Source organism: Macrobrachium nipponense, chromosome 10, assembly GCF_015104395.2.
Source record: "Macrobrachium nipponense isolate FS-2020 chromosome 10, ASM1510439v2, whole genome shotgun sequence".
Lineage (NCBI taxonomy): Eukaryota > Metazoa > Arthropoda > Malacostraca > Decapoda > Palaemonidae > Macrobrachium > Macrobrachium nipponense.
In genome coordinates this window covers 108872618-108889910 of record NC_087204.1, presented here as the reverse complement: position 1 = coordinate 108889910, position 17293 = coordinate 108872618, and the positions used below count along the sequence as shown (strand labels likewise).

The 17293-nt window shown below is 35.8% G+C and overlaps 2 protein-coding genes across 2 annotated transcripts in view; both read right to left on the bottom strand.

Annotated features, from left to right (window-relative positions):
* Positions 1-1426: 1426 nt before the first annotated feature.
* On the bottom strand, positions 1427-7021 carry LOC135224228 (cuticle protein 7-like). The gene is made up of 3 exons (XM_064263082.1): positions 6976-7021; positions 2152-2262; positions 1427-1820 (listed from the first exon to the last, which is right to left on the bottom strand). The coding sequence occupies exons 1-3, from the start codon at positions 6985-6987 to the stop codon at positions 1476-1478; spliced, it is 468 nt and encodes a 155-aa protein (XP_064119152.1). The 5' UTR covers positions 6988-7021; the 3' UTR covers positions 1427-1475.
* A 4984-nt stretch (positions 7022-12005) lies between these two features.
* LOC135224084 (uncharacterized) overlaps positions 12006-17293 on the bottom strand; it is an 11575-nt gene continuing 6287 nt past the window's right edge. Inside the window, exons 2-3 of the mRNA XM_064262993.1 lie at positions 12547-12657; positions 12006-12218 (exon numbers count right to left, since the gene is read on the bottom strand). Of these exons, the coding sequence (XP_064119063.1) occupies positions 12006-12218; positions 12547-12657 (324 nt within the window). The remainder of the gene's footprint in view (positions 12219-12546; positions 12658-17293) is intronic.

Here is a 17293-nt window from a genome sequence, read left to right as displayed (position 1 = left end):
AAAAACTGATAGTAGCAGAAAATTATTCCTTAAAAATTAATCCGAAAATCATGTAATTAAATAACTCAGTTTAAGAAGAAAATTCTTTGACAAATGTTCGTACGTAGTGTAACGGAAAGGTAAATATGCCAAGATAATGAAATCATTTTCCTTGTTCCAAGCTGAAATGAAAGAGAAAGGTTTGCAGTTTATCTAGGATATATGGAGTATGAGTCTAATTTTAGCTCTGTAGTTTTGCATGATATTTTCTGACTTTGTATTGATTGATCTATGATTGAAAAATAGAGATAAAATCTCAGAAGTTCCAGAGAAAGATAATTTTAGCCTATGTTACTCAAAGCGACGTAGTTATTTGTCACTACCAACCTCAGAAGACCGGTGTACATTAGGTGTACTTTAAAGAATGACGAATCTCCCGTGAATGAACATTATCGCTTATTTCTACTGCTATAACGTGATGTAGAAGTATCGTTTATTTCTACAGCTATATGTGGTATAGAAGTTTTCTTTTATTTCTACTGCTATGTGTGGTATAGAAGTTATCGTTGATTTCTACTGCTATACGTGGTATAGAAGTTCTCGTTTATTTCTACTGCTATATTTGGTATAGAAGTTATCGTTCATTTCTATTGCTATATGTGGTATAGAAGAGGCTGAAAAGCTATTGGGTTTAGAACTGAATTTTCCTTAGTGTTTTAGCAACAAAGGTCCTGTATGCAATGCATTGCATGAAGATTACATACAATACATTTATTTCCTACGAAGTGAATTGATATCAGTGGAGATCACAGTAAGAAAAAAATATTTTTCGAACTTTTTATTTTGAATTCAATAGACATATTTAACAGCTTATTGTAGAATATTTTCAGAAATGCTGTACGTGTTTATAATGTAGCTACAAAAAGTGGATGGTCCCTTTGTATATAACAGAAACTGACAGTAGTAGAAACTTATTCCTTAAAAATTCTTTGGGAAAACATGTAATTAAATAACTCAAGGTTCAGGTTAAATGAGTATAAGTCTAATTTTACCTCTCTAGTTTCGCATGATATTTTCTGACCTTGTATTGAGTGATCTATGATTGAAAATAGAGGTCAGCTAAAGATTTGTAGCGCCAGTTAATGTCACTCCTAGGCCTCCTCCTTTACCACAAAGAAATCTTCAGATGGAAAAGAAGACTCGCTGATTTAACGTATTTAAAACTCAGAGCTTTTGCACAATGAAATATAATTGTAATTGTGAGTCGGAATTTGCAGTCACAGGATGTAATATGAGAGATGAGTTCAAAATAATCCAGCTGATTACGAACTAAATTGTAATTGTTGCTCAAAATCAGCGAAGAAAGACATTCTCTTCTGTTATGTGATTTCTTAAACACTAAGACTAAATGAAAAACAAAGGCAATAGAATAGTTTGCTAGTTTATTTACATAATAGATGAATAATACAGGGAACTAATAAGATATTCGATATACTTCAGTACTCGGGAGCGCCGTAGAGAGCTTGGGGTTCATCGTAAGTTGCAGCCAGGGTTCCATAGACTGGGGTAGGTGCTTTGTAAGTGGGTCTAGGGGCGCCGTAGGATGGGGCAGGGGCATAGGGTTTGGCTTCAGGGTAATTGGCTACTCCGTGGTAAGCGACCTGCGCCTGGTAGCCGTTGTAGCCGTCGGCGGTGTAAACGACGGTCTGATTGCGACCGTCGGGGAGGAGGACGTGGTAGTCGCCGGTCACCACCTTCCCGTCGGAGGTGGACTTGTGGCCGAAGTCGAGGTTTTGGTAGGCGTCCTTGACGACGTAGGAGTAGTCGAATGGCCTCCCCTCCTGTTGGAAATAATTATTTCATTTTATAAGGATCACTCCTTGATATGCACTTGTGCTAAATAAGAGTTTATTATCGTGACTGCATTGTGTATCTGTAGTATATGTGTAGGTGAAGTATATCAGACAAAAATAAATTTTAAATTATCGTCTCCGTCAGCACACTAAATTAAATGCGTTCTTACATTAGGGTCTTAGTCTGTTAAAGAAAAAATAGATCGTTACTTAAAAGCAAGTTAAAGTCGATTATTTGTATTTTTCTTTTTAGACAAAAAATTTCAGGTTTCATGTAGGTCTAGAGTCTAGATACTATATAAAAAAAGAACCGTTATACCTCGTAGCTCGGCTGATGTCTAGGGGCTTCGTAGCCGTATCCTGCAGGAGCATGGGAACCATCAGGGCGTCCCATGGCCAAAGCCACTAGGCAGAAGGATACAAGTAGGACCTGCGATAACAGAGGATGTTAGGAATTCATTAGAGATTCGGTGCAAAGGATTCAGATTTCCTCTCTCTCTCTCTCTTTCACTCACTCTCTCTCTCTCTCTCTCTCTCTCTCTCTCTCTCTCTCTGCTAATATAGAATTGCTGCATGTTTGTGACCAGAGAATATACAGCCCAAATGCTTTCACTTTGATAAAATATCTCCTTTTTGCGTTTTTATTTTCATATTCCCAGTATTCTCATATTCCTAAAATAAAAATATAGAAGTAGTGTTTTTTTTATGTAACTTAAGCTTAGTTTTTTAATTGTAATTAGTCTAGTAATCAAACGCCGAAGATGATTATCACACCAAAAACATTTGACATAAATAGTTCTGTTACATTTTCGAATTCCGTGTTGAGGGTAACAACACAACTAAAATTCAATGCAGGACAGTGGATGAGATAGCAAATAAAAAAAATAGTTTAACTCATTGTTGAAATTTGACCTAAAAAAGTCTCAGAGCTGTTATTGATTAAATATGTCAGTAGGAAAGATTGCAAGTATTAACTAGCTTCCTTGCAATACAGCATTACACTATTATATTAGGGGAAGTCACGTTTACAACTTATTTTTTACGCACTAAAGAAGATTAAGAACCCATTCGGACTTGGGAAAACGAACAGAAAGTTTAGTTTATCGAGAATCGCTATTTAGTTATCTCACCTTAGAGCACATGGTGTCTTCTTGTATGTTTCGGCAGACAAATGATATCTGATGAGACTCTTCGGATCTGAAGAATATATACATGATTTTCATAGCCGCAGGTACTACTAATACCACGCCTATCTGCATTGTTAGAGAGAGAGAGAGAGAGAGAGGAGAGAGAGAGAGAGAGAGAGAGAGAGAATGTGAAGGATCTTTTCATTCTAAGCTAAAATAGTATGCAAATAAATCTGTTTTCTAGGCCTCCCTCCTTCCCACCCAAATCCCCTTTCTTTTTTTTTTCACAGCTTAAGGCTCGTCTGCCGACGCCAGTTTTATTGATGGTTATCCAAAGATTCTCTCTCGCTCTCTCTCTATCTCTCTCTCTCTCTCTCTCTCTCTCTCTCTCTCTCTCATATATATATATATATATATATATATATATATATATATATATATATATATATATATATATATATATATATACATATATATATATATATATATATATATATATATATATATATATATATATATATACGGAATTCTCGTAAACAAATATATATATCTATATATATATAATTATATATATATATATATATATATAATATATATATATATATATATATATATATATATATATATATATATATATAAATATATATATATAATACACGAATGGAAATAGTTTTATCCATTCACGCCATTCATATATTAAAGATAATGGAGTTTTAAATAGTTATGTTAGAGGAAAACGACGTAAGAAACAAAAAGAAGTGAGATCCAATTAAACCAAGATTGGCGCCGACCTTGATAGACATGACTTCATTATTATGCTGCCTGAAAATGCTGTCCCTTTCATGAACTCAAAAACCACATTAGAATCTTCCATTTTAAAATTGAACATTTCTTCTGTAGAAGACTTGATATTAAAAGATTTATCTTGGCCAGATTGGTGGGCTCCTTTTTTTTATTTGTTTAAGAGAATGGCGTATTAAATGATTGAATACTGATTGTTTTGATAGATTCATGTTATTTGACGTACAAACCGATGTGTCCTGTGACGTTGATCCATATTCTGGAAGAATTATAATCATTACAAGTTGATATACTGTGCAATGTCAGTCACTTTAAAAGATAAGACTACGGCCCTTTAAACTTCTAGGCGACACTGCCCCAATTAATAATATGATAGTAATTAGCCAACAAAGAAATCTTATATTATTTAATATGCGTAACCAAGTTGCTAAAATGTTTAAAATCACAGGCGGGGTTAACAATTAATGATGAAAGGGCTACCCCAGGTACTCCGTATATCGAAGATTGACGTCATATCCGTTTCCGGAACAATTACCTGAGAACACAAACCTTAACATAGTACGGTGCATAATTTGGTTTGACCTTTCTCGAGAATGTGAATACTTTTATGGCGAAGTTCATTGATAACATTGGTTGAATGACAGTTAAGAATTGACCAAGTTTTTAACCAAAGCTGAAATCTCAAGTTAGTTCTAGGAAAAGAACAAGTTAACATATGTCCCTGTTTTGACGAACTTGGATATCAGATTTTTTTTTTTTTCCCTGTTTTGACGAACTGGATATCGATTTTTTGTTTACCTCTAGTTTTTTGAGTTTTCCAGCCCCAGTATCTCAATTTTATATACACTATAACAAAAACTTTCAGCTGTCCGCGTTGTTACATTTTCCAACCAAACTTCCTTAATTGATGAACTACTTATAAGCTATGAATATCAAAATCTTTAAAGCCTATTTTATCAGAATGAAAAAAAATGGCTTGCGCCAGTTCGCCAAACTAGGGACAAATTGTTAGTTACCAACCCGAAGAAGAGAGGAATACTTCAGAAAAGGGCGAATCTCTTTATGAATGAGCAAGATCGCTGAATAGAAGAGGCTGCTAGGTAGATTGAATGTGCATAATGTTTTCTTTTATCAACAGAATTCCTGTATGCTTTCATGTAATATATATATATATATATATATATATATATATATATATATATATATATATATATATATATATATATATATATATATATAACGTTTTTTTTGCGACGAGGTGACTTGATATCAGTGCAAATTGCATTAGAGTTATTTTCGAAACTTTTATTTAGAATCTGATATGTATTTAACAACTTATTATTTGACAAATTTTCCTACATGCCACAATACATGTTTAAAATCTGGCTACAAATGTGGATGTCCCATTTTATATAACATACACTATTGCCTAAATTCAGCAGAAAATATATGTATTCGAATAATTCAATAGAAATGAGTTAGTTTCCATGACGAATAACCGTAACGTGATGTTACGGAAAGCAAATATACCGAGATGATGGAATCATTTTCCTGATTCCAAGCAGAAGCAAAAGATAAATGCTTGCAGTCTAACTTACGCTATGAGGAGAATGAGTCTAATTTTAGCTTTGTAGTTTCGTATGATATTTCCTGACCTTTTACTAAGTAACCTATGAATATAAATAGAGATCTGTTGTAGATTTTTACCTCCAGGTGTCTGTCATTCCAAAGCCTCTATCTTTACAAAGCGACCCAATATCTGTAAACGACAATCACTTCTGATATGTGACATACTTAAGTGATTCAGTAAAATGAAAGTAAAAGACAATGAAATGTTATTTGCTTTATTTACACAATAGATAAATAAATAGATAAATAAATACATAAATAAATAGATATTCGACAGCTGTTAGTGATCGGAGGCGCCAGAGACCTTCGGTTCTCAGTAAGTGGGAGCTTGAGATCCATAAGCTGGGGCAGGTCCTTTTATAAGTGGATTTATTGGACGCCGTAGGATGGGGCAGGGGCATAGGGCTTGGCTTCGGGTACCTGGCTTTTCCGTGATATGCAACCTGAGCCCGGTTAGCCGTTGTGATCGGCGGTGTAAACGACGGTCTGATTCCGACCGTCGGGGAGGAGGACGTGGTAGTCGCCGGTCACCACCTTCCCGTCGGAGGTGGACTTGTGACCGAAGTCGAGGTTTTGGTAGGCGTCCCTTGACGACGTAGGAGTAGTCGAATGCCCTCCCTTCCTGTTGGAAATGATTAGATACTTACAATGATTCATCCTTGGTATTTACTTATGATGAAATTAAAGTTTATTTATTGACTTCACTCTTAAAATTATATTCATATAGGGGCAAGGTATATCGGTGATAAATAAATTTTCAGTCATACTAAATTCAACGAGTTCCTCTGCTAAAGAAGGATCATGTTTCTGCCTAAAACTCCTCTTATACCTGGTAGCTCTGCTGGTGCTTAAGGGCTTTGTATCCGTAGCCCTCAGGGGCGTGGGAACCATCAGGGCGTCCCATGGCCAAAGTCACGAGGCAGAAGGATGCAAGTAGGACCTGTGGGGAACAGAGGATGTCAGTCATTTATTAGTATGTAGGTTGATGTAATAATAGTAGTGATAGGTTCAAGAAGTTTAGCTCTCTCTCTCTCTCTCTCTCTCTCTCTCTCTCTCTCTGTAAATAGAGAATTGCTGTAGGTTTATGTAATCAGAGCATGTAATGTCCAATATTATTTACTCTGATACAGTCCTCATGTTCCTAATATTCTAGAATCTTTCAAAATTGTCTTAATAATACAGTATCAAAAAGAGTTTATTTTTCTAATATAACCTGATTAATCAAACATCAAAGGCAGTAATCACGCCTAAAAAATGATTATATGAATAATATAACTGAATTTTCTAAATCCTGTTGAAGGTAATAAACATCGACAGTCATAAGAAATCTTGATTTCAGTAAATGCACAAACACAAATGCATGCATGGCAGTGGATAAAATAGCGAATAAAACTGATCTTGAATAATGTTGAATTTACTAACAAAAACCTCAGAGTTTTCATTTATTAAATGCATTTAAAATATTATTAACGTGTTTAGATAGCAACGTTAGCGTGTCAGGTCAATATGGGGTTAATCTTAGCACTTAATTACACCTAAAAGGGCGATATGGGACTCGTCAAGGATTCCTAGGAGAGCTGTCTCACCTTAGAGCACATGGCGTCTTCTTGTATCTGTTTCGGCAGACAAATGATATCTGATGAGACTCATCGAATACGAAGAATATATACTCGGTCTTTATGCCGAAGGTATTAAATACCACGCCTATCTGTACTTAGAGAGAGAGAGAGAGAATATGAAGTGCTCCTTAATTCCAATTTGAAAGTAGTAACAAAATAAAGCGGTTTCAGTGTCTCGCTCTCCTCCCCGCTTCCATTCTCTGTCTCCTCTCTCTCTCTCTCTCTCGTCTCTCTCTCTCTCTCTTCTCTCTCTCTCTCTCTCTCTCTCCCTCTCTCTCTCTCTCTTATTTCCACTGCAGCCTATGATCTTTTCCTTGTGTGTTAAGGTGAAGTTATTTTTGTGATACAAAATGAGTAGAGGGAGAATTGGCCTGTTTATTTTATTTGATAATTATATTTTTTCATTGGTTCTGTGTTTTCCGAAGTTAAGTATGTTCATCTCTTTGCCTGTCTGATTACTAGTTCATCTCTATGTTGTATTTACTTTCTCTCTCTCTCTCTCTCTCTCTCTCTCTCTCTCTCTCTCTCTCTCTCTCAAACACACACTAATGAAAATAGTTTTATGGTTTCACGTCATTTTTATGTAAAATGCAGTTAGGTTTTATATATTTATGTCAGAGAGAATGACGTAAAATACTAAAGCAATTACATCCACGTGAAGAATGAAGCATTTCTTGACAGACGTCACTTGAATGTCACGTTACATGAAAATTCTGTCCCTTTCCACAACTCAGAAATCAGTGTAGAATCTTCCATTTATATTTAACTGACTGAAACTTTGATCTGTGGAGTGCGTAGTCTTAAAAGACTTATCTTTACCGTGCAGCTTACGTTTTTTAGATGTTACTGAAAAGAAAACTAAATTACCAGTCTGGAGGAATGCTTTGTAAATTGGTGAACAAAAATGTTGCACTAATTGGCTAAAAATGGATAATAAGATCGAAAACGAGAGTGATTGCTTGATAGAATGAGATTTAATTGGCGTAACAACCACCATGCACTGTGACGTTGATCGTAATTAAAAAATATTTTAAAAAATCATTGAAAGCTGATAAGGTGCAATATCAGGCTTTTTTGTAAGAAAATTTCATAAACTAGAAATTTTTAGACAACAGTGCCCCGTTTAATGAGAAGTTTGGAGTTGGCCATAAAAATTCTTTGAACATAAGAGAGGATTCCCCTAGGAATAAAAAGTCATTACTAAATACTCTTATTTTTTATAGTTAGTTATTTTATTGACAAATTATGCAATTGTTAGTACAAATTTGTCCTCAAAGAGACATAATACAAAATATACAAAGTAGACAGTAAACTCTTTTGTTCTTGTAAGTACATGACCATATAAAGAAAAATACATCAAGAAAAATACAACATTCAGGCACAAATAACCATAAGCCTACAAGATTATAAAAAAACGAAACAAAAAGGAACATGGGACTAATGATATGTTTAAAATTCAATGTTGTTCGTGTATAGTTTAATGAGAAATGGGCTCACTAGGTACTTCTCATACCAAAGATGGACGCCATTTCCATTTCAGGAAGAATTACCAGAGAACACTAATGGGTGAAGGGATTATAACCTCGATTGTATAATCTACAATTTGATCTGACCTGTCTCCAGAAGATAATTACCTACTTAGAGAAGCACATGTATGACAGTTGATAGAGTTTTTAAGCAAAGATAAAATCTCAGAAGTTCCACAGAAAGATCATTTTAGCAAATGCTGCTGAAAACGACGGAGCTATTTGTCACCTACCAACCTTAAAATGACCGGTATCATTAGATGTACTTTAAAGAATGGCGAATTTCCCATTGAATTAGGTATTATCGCTGATTTCTACTGCTATAATGTGGTATAGAAGAGGCTGAGGGATGCTATTGGGTAGAAATGAATTTCCCTAGTGTTTTAGCAACAGAGGTCCTTTTTGCAATGCATGAAGATTACATAAAAAACATTTATTGCTGACGAAGTGACTTGATATCAGTGGAAATCACAGTAAAAAAAATAAAATATTTTTCGAAATTTTTATGTTGAATCTAATATACATATTGTATAGCTTATTATAGAAAATTTTCAGAAATGCTGTATGTGTTTTTATAATGTAGCTAGAAATATGGATGTCCCTTTTTGTTTTTTGTAAACAGAAACTGACAGTAGCAGAAACTTATTCCTTAAAGATTAACTGGTGTCAAGGTAATTGCTTTATAGCAAATGAAGATAAAGGAAAGGAAAACGCATCTTCGAGAAGTTCTGCCGCACGGAGGTTTTCGCGCGTATGTTGGAGGCACCTGTTCTCCATTCAGGGTAACTATAATCGGCAGGAGTGTTGTGGAAAGCAACAGGCGCCGAAGTGTCGTGAGAAACGCGGCGAAATATGATGCAATATTCCGTCGAGATTCTTCTAAATCATTCCTGTATCTCGGGAGTCTGTGACGCTCGGCCGTAGGCCCCGCCCCCAGAATGCCGTATAAATACGACGGACGAAGTAGGAGAAAGAAAGGAGATAGCATCAGTTTAATCACAGAGATGAGAGATCATCAGTTAGTCACACAGAGATCCTCAGTAAGAGCCACAGATCAGATTATCAGTGAGAGATCAGCAGCAGAGATCGTCAGAGATAGATAAGAGAGGAAGGAACCAGGACGAAGGATCAGAGGAAAAGTCGCTCGAGAGTTGGTTGAATTCTAGTCAAGTCGTCTTCAGGAGTGGACGACTGAGTATTTCGACGTTGAGCGAGAATTCAGAGAAGAGACGTTCTGCTAGAGGTTTTTGGTTTGGGAGTTCCTGCCCTTCAAGTACAAGAATAGACATTATTTTCTGCAATACGGAGTCAAGAAGACGTCGACAATCGCAGTTCTCTGTTTGTGAACGCCATCGTTTCGAGTCGCAAAACTGGCCAGCAAGTATTTGAATTACCTCACTGTTTCCCCCAGTTCACGCATTGTAAGATCTTGCCTTTTATGTAAATAGGAGATACCATTCTGCATTTATCTTTGTTAGTAAGCTTGTAAATAAACCGTTTGTTGTGTTAGGTTTCTTTTATATTCGTATTCCCCACTTTCAACTGTTGGTGTTGAATTTTTTTTTTTATTTCATATCGAACCTGAAGCGGACCTCTCTCTCAGAGGCCGTAACACTGGAAAACATGTAATTAAATAAACTAAGTTTAAAGGAGTAAATTTCCTTGACGAAAGTTCCGTAGCATAGTGTTACGGAAAGCAAATATGCCAAGATAATGAAATCATTTTCAGGTTCCAATCCGAAATGAAAGAGAAAGGTTTGCAAATTTATTTTTGGATAATATAGAGTATGAGTCTAATTTTAGCTCTGTAGTTTTGCATGATATTTTTCTGACCTTGTATTGCAGGTGATCTATGATTGTAAATAGAGATCAGCTAAAGATTTGTAGCGCCAGTTAATGTCATTCCTAGGCCTCCTCCTTTACCACAAAGAAAGAAATCTTCAGATGGAAAGAAGACTCGTGATTTAAGGTAGTTCTACACTTTGGAGGGGTGCCGATCGTAATAAAATATTTGCCAAAATACTAATCAAGACAGGCTATGAATTTATCAGGCATTATTAGCCTCTATAATAATGCATATTCTCTGTGAGTTTTTAATCATCCTACAGGGAAAATAAATGATTTTATGAAAAAAAAATGTGAAATTCAGGGCCCCTTGTACTGAAGGTTATTTGGTGATCGGTGAGAAACTACAGTCTTGAATAGAAATTCGGTCTGACAGAATGTTGGTATATCCACCTAGAACATGCACATAAATCATTATCAAAATAGAACGTAAATAAGCACTAACACTGAGCGAAAACGCAGCCGAGTAAATATGGAATCGTAAAATATATAAATATTATAGTATATCTCTCTAAAACTGGTCAATGTCGTTTTCTACAATTCCTACGAGTAGTTTCATCTCAGAAAACCTATTTTAGGGTATCTAAACTAATTTTTCAAGTTTCTTGTCCTCAGAAAAAATCGCTTTTTCGCTTTTTCTCTGGTTTGGTTTTTTCGGGAAGGGGGTTGGGGGGTATTTCTTTGATTGTCCTAAATAATATAATTTTTAGATGTTTTAGGCTATCAAGTGACATAATAACTACAAACTCTCAGAAGGTTTTGTCCCTAAATCGAGGTTTGAATTTTTTCTGAATATTTCTTCCTAGCTATAGTCTCATTTTTCGGCGGGGCTTTCGCTGAACTTACCTGAAGTTGTTGCTCTTTTTTTTGTTATAACGTGCTTATTTACTGTTCTATTTGATAATACTTTATGTGCATGTTCTAAGTGGATATACCAACATGCCTACAGACTGAATTTCTATTCAGACTGTAGTTCTCACCGATCAGTCATCCATAACCTTCAGTACAAGGGGCCCTGAATTTCACATTTTTTTTTTCATAAAATCATTTATTTTCCCTGTATGATGATAAAAACTCACAGAGAATATGCGTTATTATAGTGCTAATAATGCCTGAAAATTTCATTAGCCTGTCTTGATTAGTGTATTTTTGGCAAATATATTCACAATCTTTAACGATTGGCACCTCCCCTCCCAAAGTGGAGCCTACCCTTAACTTATTGAAAACTCAAGAGCTTATTGCATCAATGAAAAAATATAATTGTAAGTCGGAATTTGTAGTCACAGGATGTAATAAGAGAGATGGGTTCAAAATAATCTAGCTGGTTACGAGCGATATTGTAATTGTTGCTCAAAATCAGCGAAGAAAGACATCCTCTTCTGTGTGATTTCATAAGCACTAAACTAAATGAAAAACAAAGGCAATATAGTTTGCTAGTTTTATTTACATAATTGATGAATAAATACAGGAAACTAAGTTAGATATTCAATATACTTCAGTACTCAGGGGCGCCGTAGAGAGCTTGGGGTCCTCGTAAGTTGGAGCTGGGGTTCCATAGATTGGGGTAGGTGCTTTGTAAGTGGGTCTAGGGGCGCCGTAGGATGGGCAGGGGCATAGGGCTTGGCTTCAGGGTAATTGGCTACTCCATGGTAAGCGACCTGAGCCTGGTAGCCGTTGTAGCCGTCGGCGGTGTAAACGACGGTCTGATTGCGACCGTCGGGGAGGAGGACGTGGTAGTCGCCGGTCACCACCTTCCCGTCGGAGGTGGACTTGTGACCGAAGTCGAGGTTTTGGTAGGCGTCCTTGAACGACGTAGGAGTAGTCGAATGGCCTCCCATCCTATTGGAATAATTATTTCCTTTAATAAGGATTACTCCTTGATTGCACTTGTACTAAATAAGATTTTATATCGTGACTGCATCGTGTATCTGTACTATGTGTAGGTGAAGTATATCAACCAAAAATCATTTTAATTATCATCTCCATCAGCACACTAAATTAAATGCATTCTTACATTAGGGTCTTCGGCTGTTAAAAAAGAGACACATATCGTTACTTAAAAAACAAGTAAAAGACGAATAATTGTTTTTTTCTTTTTAGACAAAAAAAAATCAGAGTTATTGTAGGTCTAGAGTCTAGACACTTTAAAAAAATATAATTTTTTTACCTCGTAGCTCGGCTGATGTCTAGGGGCTTCGTAGCCGTATCCTGCAGGAGCATGGGAACCATCAGGGCGTCCCATGGCCAAAGCCACAAGGCAGAAGGATACGAGTAGGACCTGCGGGGACAGAGGATGTTATGAATTCATTAGAGATTCGGTGCAAAGGATTCAGATTTCTTCTCTCTCTCTCTCTCTCTCATCTCTCTCTCTCTCTGCTAACATAGAATTGCTGTATGGCATGTGACCAGAGAATATAATGCTCAAAGCTGTCACTCAGATAAAATATTTCATTTTTTGTGTTTTTTATTTTCATATTCCCAGTATTCTCAATATTCTTAAAAATAAAAAATATAGAAGTAGTGTTTTTTTTTAATGTACTTCAGCTTATTTTTTAATTGTAATTAGTCTAGTAATCAAACGCCGAAGATGATTATTCACACAAAAACATTTGACATAAATAGTTCTGTTATATTTTCGAATTCCGTGTTGAAGGTAACAATAGACTATGAAATTGATAAGAATCTTGATTTCAGTAACAACACAACTAAAATTCAATGCAAGACAGTGGATGAGATAGCAAATAAAAAAAATAATTTAACTCATTGCTGAAATTTGACTTAAAATGTCTCAGAAGCTGTTATTGATTAAAATTAAAATATGTCAGTAGAAAGATTGCAAGTATTAACTAGCTTGGATAGCAAACAGCATTACACTATTATATCAGGGTAGTCGCGTTTAAAACTTATTCGTTAAGCACTAAAAAAGATTAAGAACCCATTCGAACTTTGGGAAAACGAACAGAAGTTTAGTTTTATCGAGAATCCTTATTTAGTTATCTCACTGTTTAGAGCACATGCGTCTTCTTGTATCTATTTCGCCCGACAAACGATATCTAATGAGACTCGTCGAATCTGAAGAATATATACATGATTTTCATAGCCGCATGTACTACTAACGCCACGCCTATCTGCATTGTTAGAGAGAGAGAGAGAGAGAGAGAGAGAGAGAGGAGAGAGAGAGAGAGAGAGAGAGAGAGAATGGTGAAGGATCTTTTAATAGTATGCAAATAAATCTGTTCTAGTGCCTCCCTCCTCCCTTCCCAAACCCACTTTCCTTTTATTTATTTATTTATTTTTTTTTTTTATACAGCTTAAGGTTCGTCTGCTAACGCCAGTTTTACTTAATGGTTATCCAAAGATCTCTCTCTCTCTCTCTCTCTCTCTTTCTCATACACACACACAAATGGAAATAGTTTTATCCATTCACGCCATTCATATATTAAAGACAATGGACTTTTAAATAGTTATGTTAGAGAAAACGACGTAAGAAACTAAAAGAATGAGATCCATTTCAATGAAGATTGACGCCGACCTTGATAGACATGAATTGAATATTTCGCTGCCAGAAAATGCTGTCACTTTCATGAACTCAAAAACCACATTAGAATCTTCCATTTTAAAACTGAATATTTCTTCTGTAGAGGACTTAATATTAAAAGATTTATCTTGGCAAGCTTGGAGGGCCCCTTTTTTTTAATTTGTTTACGAGAATTCCGTATTAAATGACTGAATAGTGATTGTTTGATAGATTCATATTATTTGACGTAACAACCGAAATGTTATGTGCGGCTGATCCTAATTATAATCATTGCAAGTTGATATACTGTGCAATGTCAGTCACTTTAAAAGATAAGACCATGGCCGATAGACGATACTGCCACAATTAATAATATGATAGTAATTAGCCAACAAAGAAATCTTGAATTATAAGTTCATGATTCCTCTAAAATGGAAAATCGTTGATAGTCTCAAATAAGCAACAAACAATATGCATAAACTCAGGTGGAAAAATGTTTAAAAATCACAGGTGTTAACAGTTAATGAGTAAAGGGCTCACCTGGTACTCCGTATACCGAAATGACTTCATATCCATTTCCGAAACAATTACCTGAGAACACAAACCTTAATATAGTCCATTGCATAATTTGGTTTGACCTTTCTCGAGAATGTGAATACGTTTGTGGCGAAGTTCATGGATAACAGTTGGTTGAATGACATTTGAGAATTGACCAAGTTCTTCACCAGAGACGAAATGTCAATAGTTAGTTGTAGGGAAAGAACAATTCAACATATGTTGCTGAAACGATTGGGGGCCAATTCGTCCCTGATTTGAAGAACTGGCGTATCAGACGTTTTTCTTATAAGATCTTGAGTTTTCCAGCCAAAGTGTATCATTTTTTCATACTCTCTCAGCTGTCTGCGTTGCCACATTTTCCAACGAAACTTCCTTAAATAATGAACAACTTATTAGCCCTGAATATCAAAATCTTTAAAGTATTTTATCAGAATGGGAAAAAAATGGCTTACGCCAGTTCATCAAACTAGGGACGAATTGTTAGTTACCAATCCTAAGAAGACAGGTATTCTTCAGATAGGTATACTTCAGAAGAGGGCTAATCTCTTGATGAATGAGCATGATCGCTGATTTCTACAGCCATATGCAGAATAGAAGAGGCTGACGGACTATTGGGTAGAACCGAATTTACGTTAAACATTTATTGCACACGAGGTAACTTCATATCAGTGGAAATTACACTAAAAAAATATTTTGGAACGTTTTATGTTGTAACATGTAAATTTAACAGCTTATTATAGAAAATTGTCCGAAATGCAATACATGTTTATAACCTTGCTAAAAATGAAGATGTACGAATTTGTATAACATTTGCTGTAAATAGCAACAAAGTATTCCCTAAATTCAGCAGAAAATATATGTAATCGAACAATTCAATAGAAATGAGTTTGTTTCTATGACGAATAATCGTAACGTAGTCATGTGACGGAAAGCAAATATACCAAGAGGATGAAATCATTTTCCCGATTCCAAGCAGAAGGACAAGATAAAGGCTTGCAATTTAACTGAGACTATGAGGGGAATGGGTCTAATTTTAGCTCTGTAGTTTCGTATGCTATTTCCTGACCTTTAACTAAGTAACCTATGAATATAAATAGAGATCTGTTGTAGATTGTTAGCTCCAGGTATCTCATTCCAAGGCCTCAATCTTTACAAAGCGACCCAATAACTGTAAACACAGTCACTTCTGATAAGTGACCTTTCCCAAGTGATTCAATAAAATGAAAGAATAAGACAATGAAAAGTTATTTGCTATATTTATACAACAGATAAATAAATACATAAATAAATAGATATTCGACGGCTATCAGCGATCGGAGGCGCCCTAGAAAGAGCCTCGGGTTCTTAGTAAGTGGGAGCTGAAGTTCCATAGACTGGGGTAGGTGCTTTGTAAGTTGGTTTATGGGCGTCGTAGGATGGGGCAAGGGCATAGGGCTTGGCTTCAGGGTACTTGGCTTCTCCGTGGTAAGCAACCTGAGCCCGGTAGCCGTTGTGATCGGCGGTGTAAACGACGGTCTGATTGTGACCGTCGGGGAGGAGGACGTGGTAGTCGCCGTTCACCACCTTCCCGTCGGAGGTGGACTTGTGGCCGAAGTCGAGGTTTTGGTAGGCGTCCATGACGACGTAGGAGTAGTCGAATGGCCTTCCCTCCTGTTGGAAATGATTTTATAATTATATAATGATTCATCCTTAGTATTTAGTTATGACAAATGAAAGTATATATATTGACTTCACTCTGTAACTGTATTAATGTATGGACAAGGCATATCGGTAAAAAATAAACTAAATTATGAGTTTCAGCGGTCATAATAAATTCGATGTGTTCTTAAAACAAGGATCAATATCTGTTAAAGATGGAATAAATTTCTAATTAAAACTCCTCACTTCATGATGTGAACCCACGATAAAATAAGTCAGTTTTACCTTGTAGCTCTGCTGATGCTTAGGGGCTTTGTATCCTAGCTCTCAGGGGCATGGGAACCACCAGGGCGTCCCATGGCCAAGGCCACGAGGCAGAAGGATGCAAGTAGGACCTATGGGAACAGAGGATGTCAGTCATTTATTAGTATAATATATAATATATATATATATATATATATATATATATATATATATATATATATTTAGGTTGATTGCAATAATAATGGTGATAGGTTCAAGTGGTTTAGGTCTCTCTCTCTCTCTCTCTATCTCTCTGTGTGTGTGTGTGTGTGTTAATAGAGAATTGCTGTAGGTTCAATGTTCCTAATATTCTAACTTCTTTCAAAGGTGTCTTGATAACGTATAAAAGGAGTTTGTTTTTCTAATGTAACCTGAGCTTCATATTGAAATATAATTGGTTTAGTAATCAAACGTCGAAGGCGATAATCATGACAAATGAATTATTATATGGATAATACAATTGAATTTTCGAAATCTGTTGATGGTAATAAACGTCGACGATCATAAGAAACCTTGATTTCAGTAAATGCACAAACATAAATGTTGCATGGCAGTGGATAAAATAGGAAATAAAAGTGATCTTGAATAATTTTTGAATTTTAAACTAAAAAACCTCAGAGTTCTCATTTATTAAATGATTTAAATATTTATTAACGTGTTTAGATAGCAAAGTTAGCGTGTCAGGTCAATATGGAGTTAATCTTAGTTAGCACTTAATTATCCACTAAAGTGCGATATGGACTCGTCAAGGATGCCTAGAGAGCTGCCTCACCTTGGAACACATGGCGTCCTCTTGTATCTGTTTCGGCAGACAAAGGATATCTGATTAGACTCGTCGAATCCGAAGAATATATACTCGGTCTTTATGCGGGAGGTATTAAACACCAAGCCTATCTGT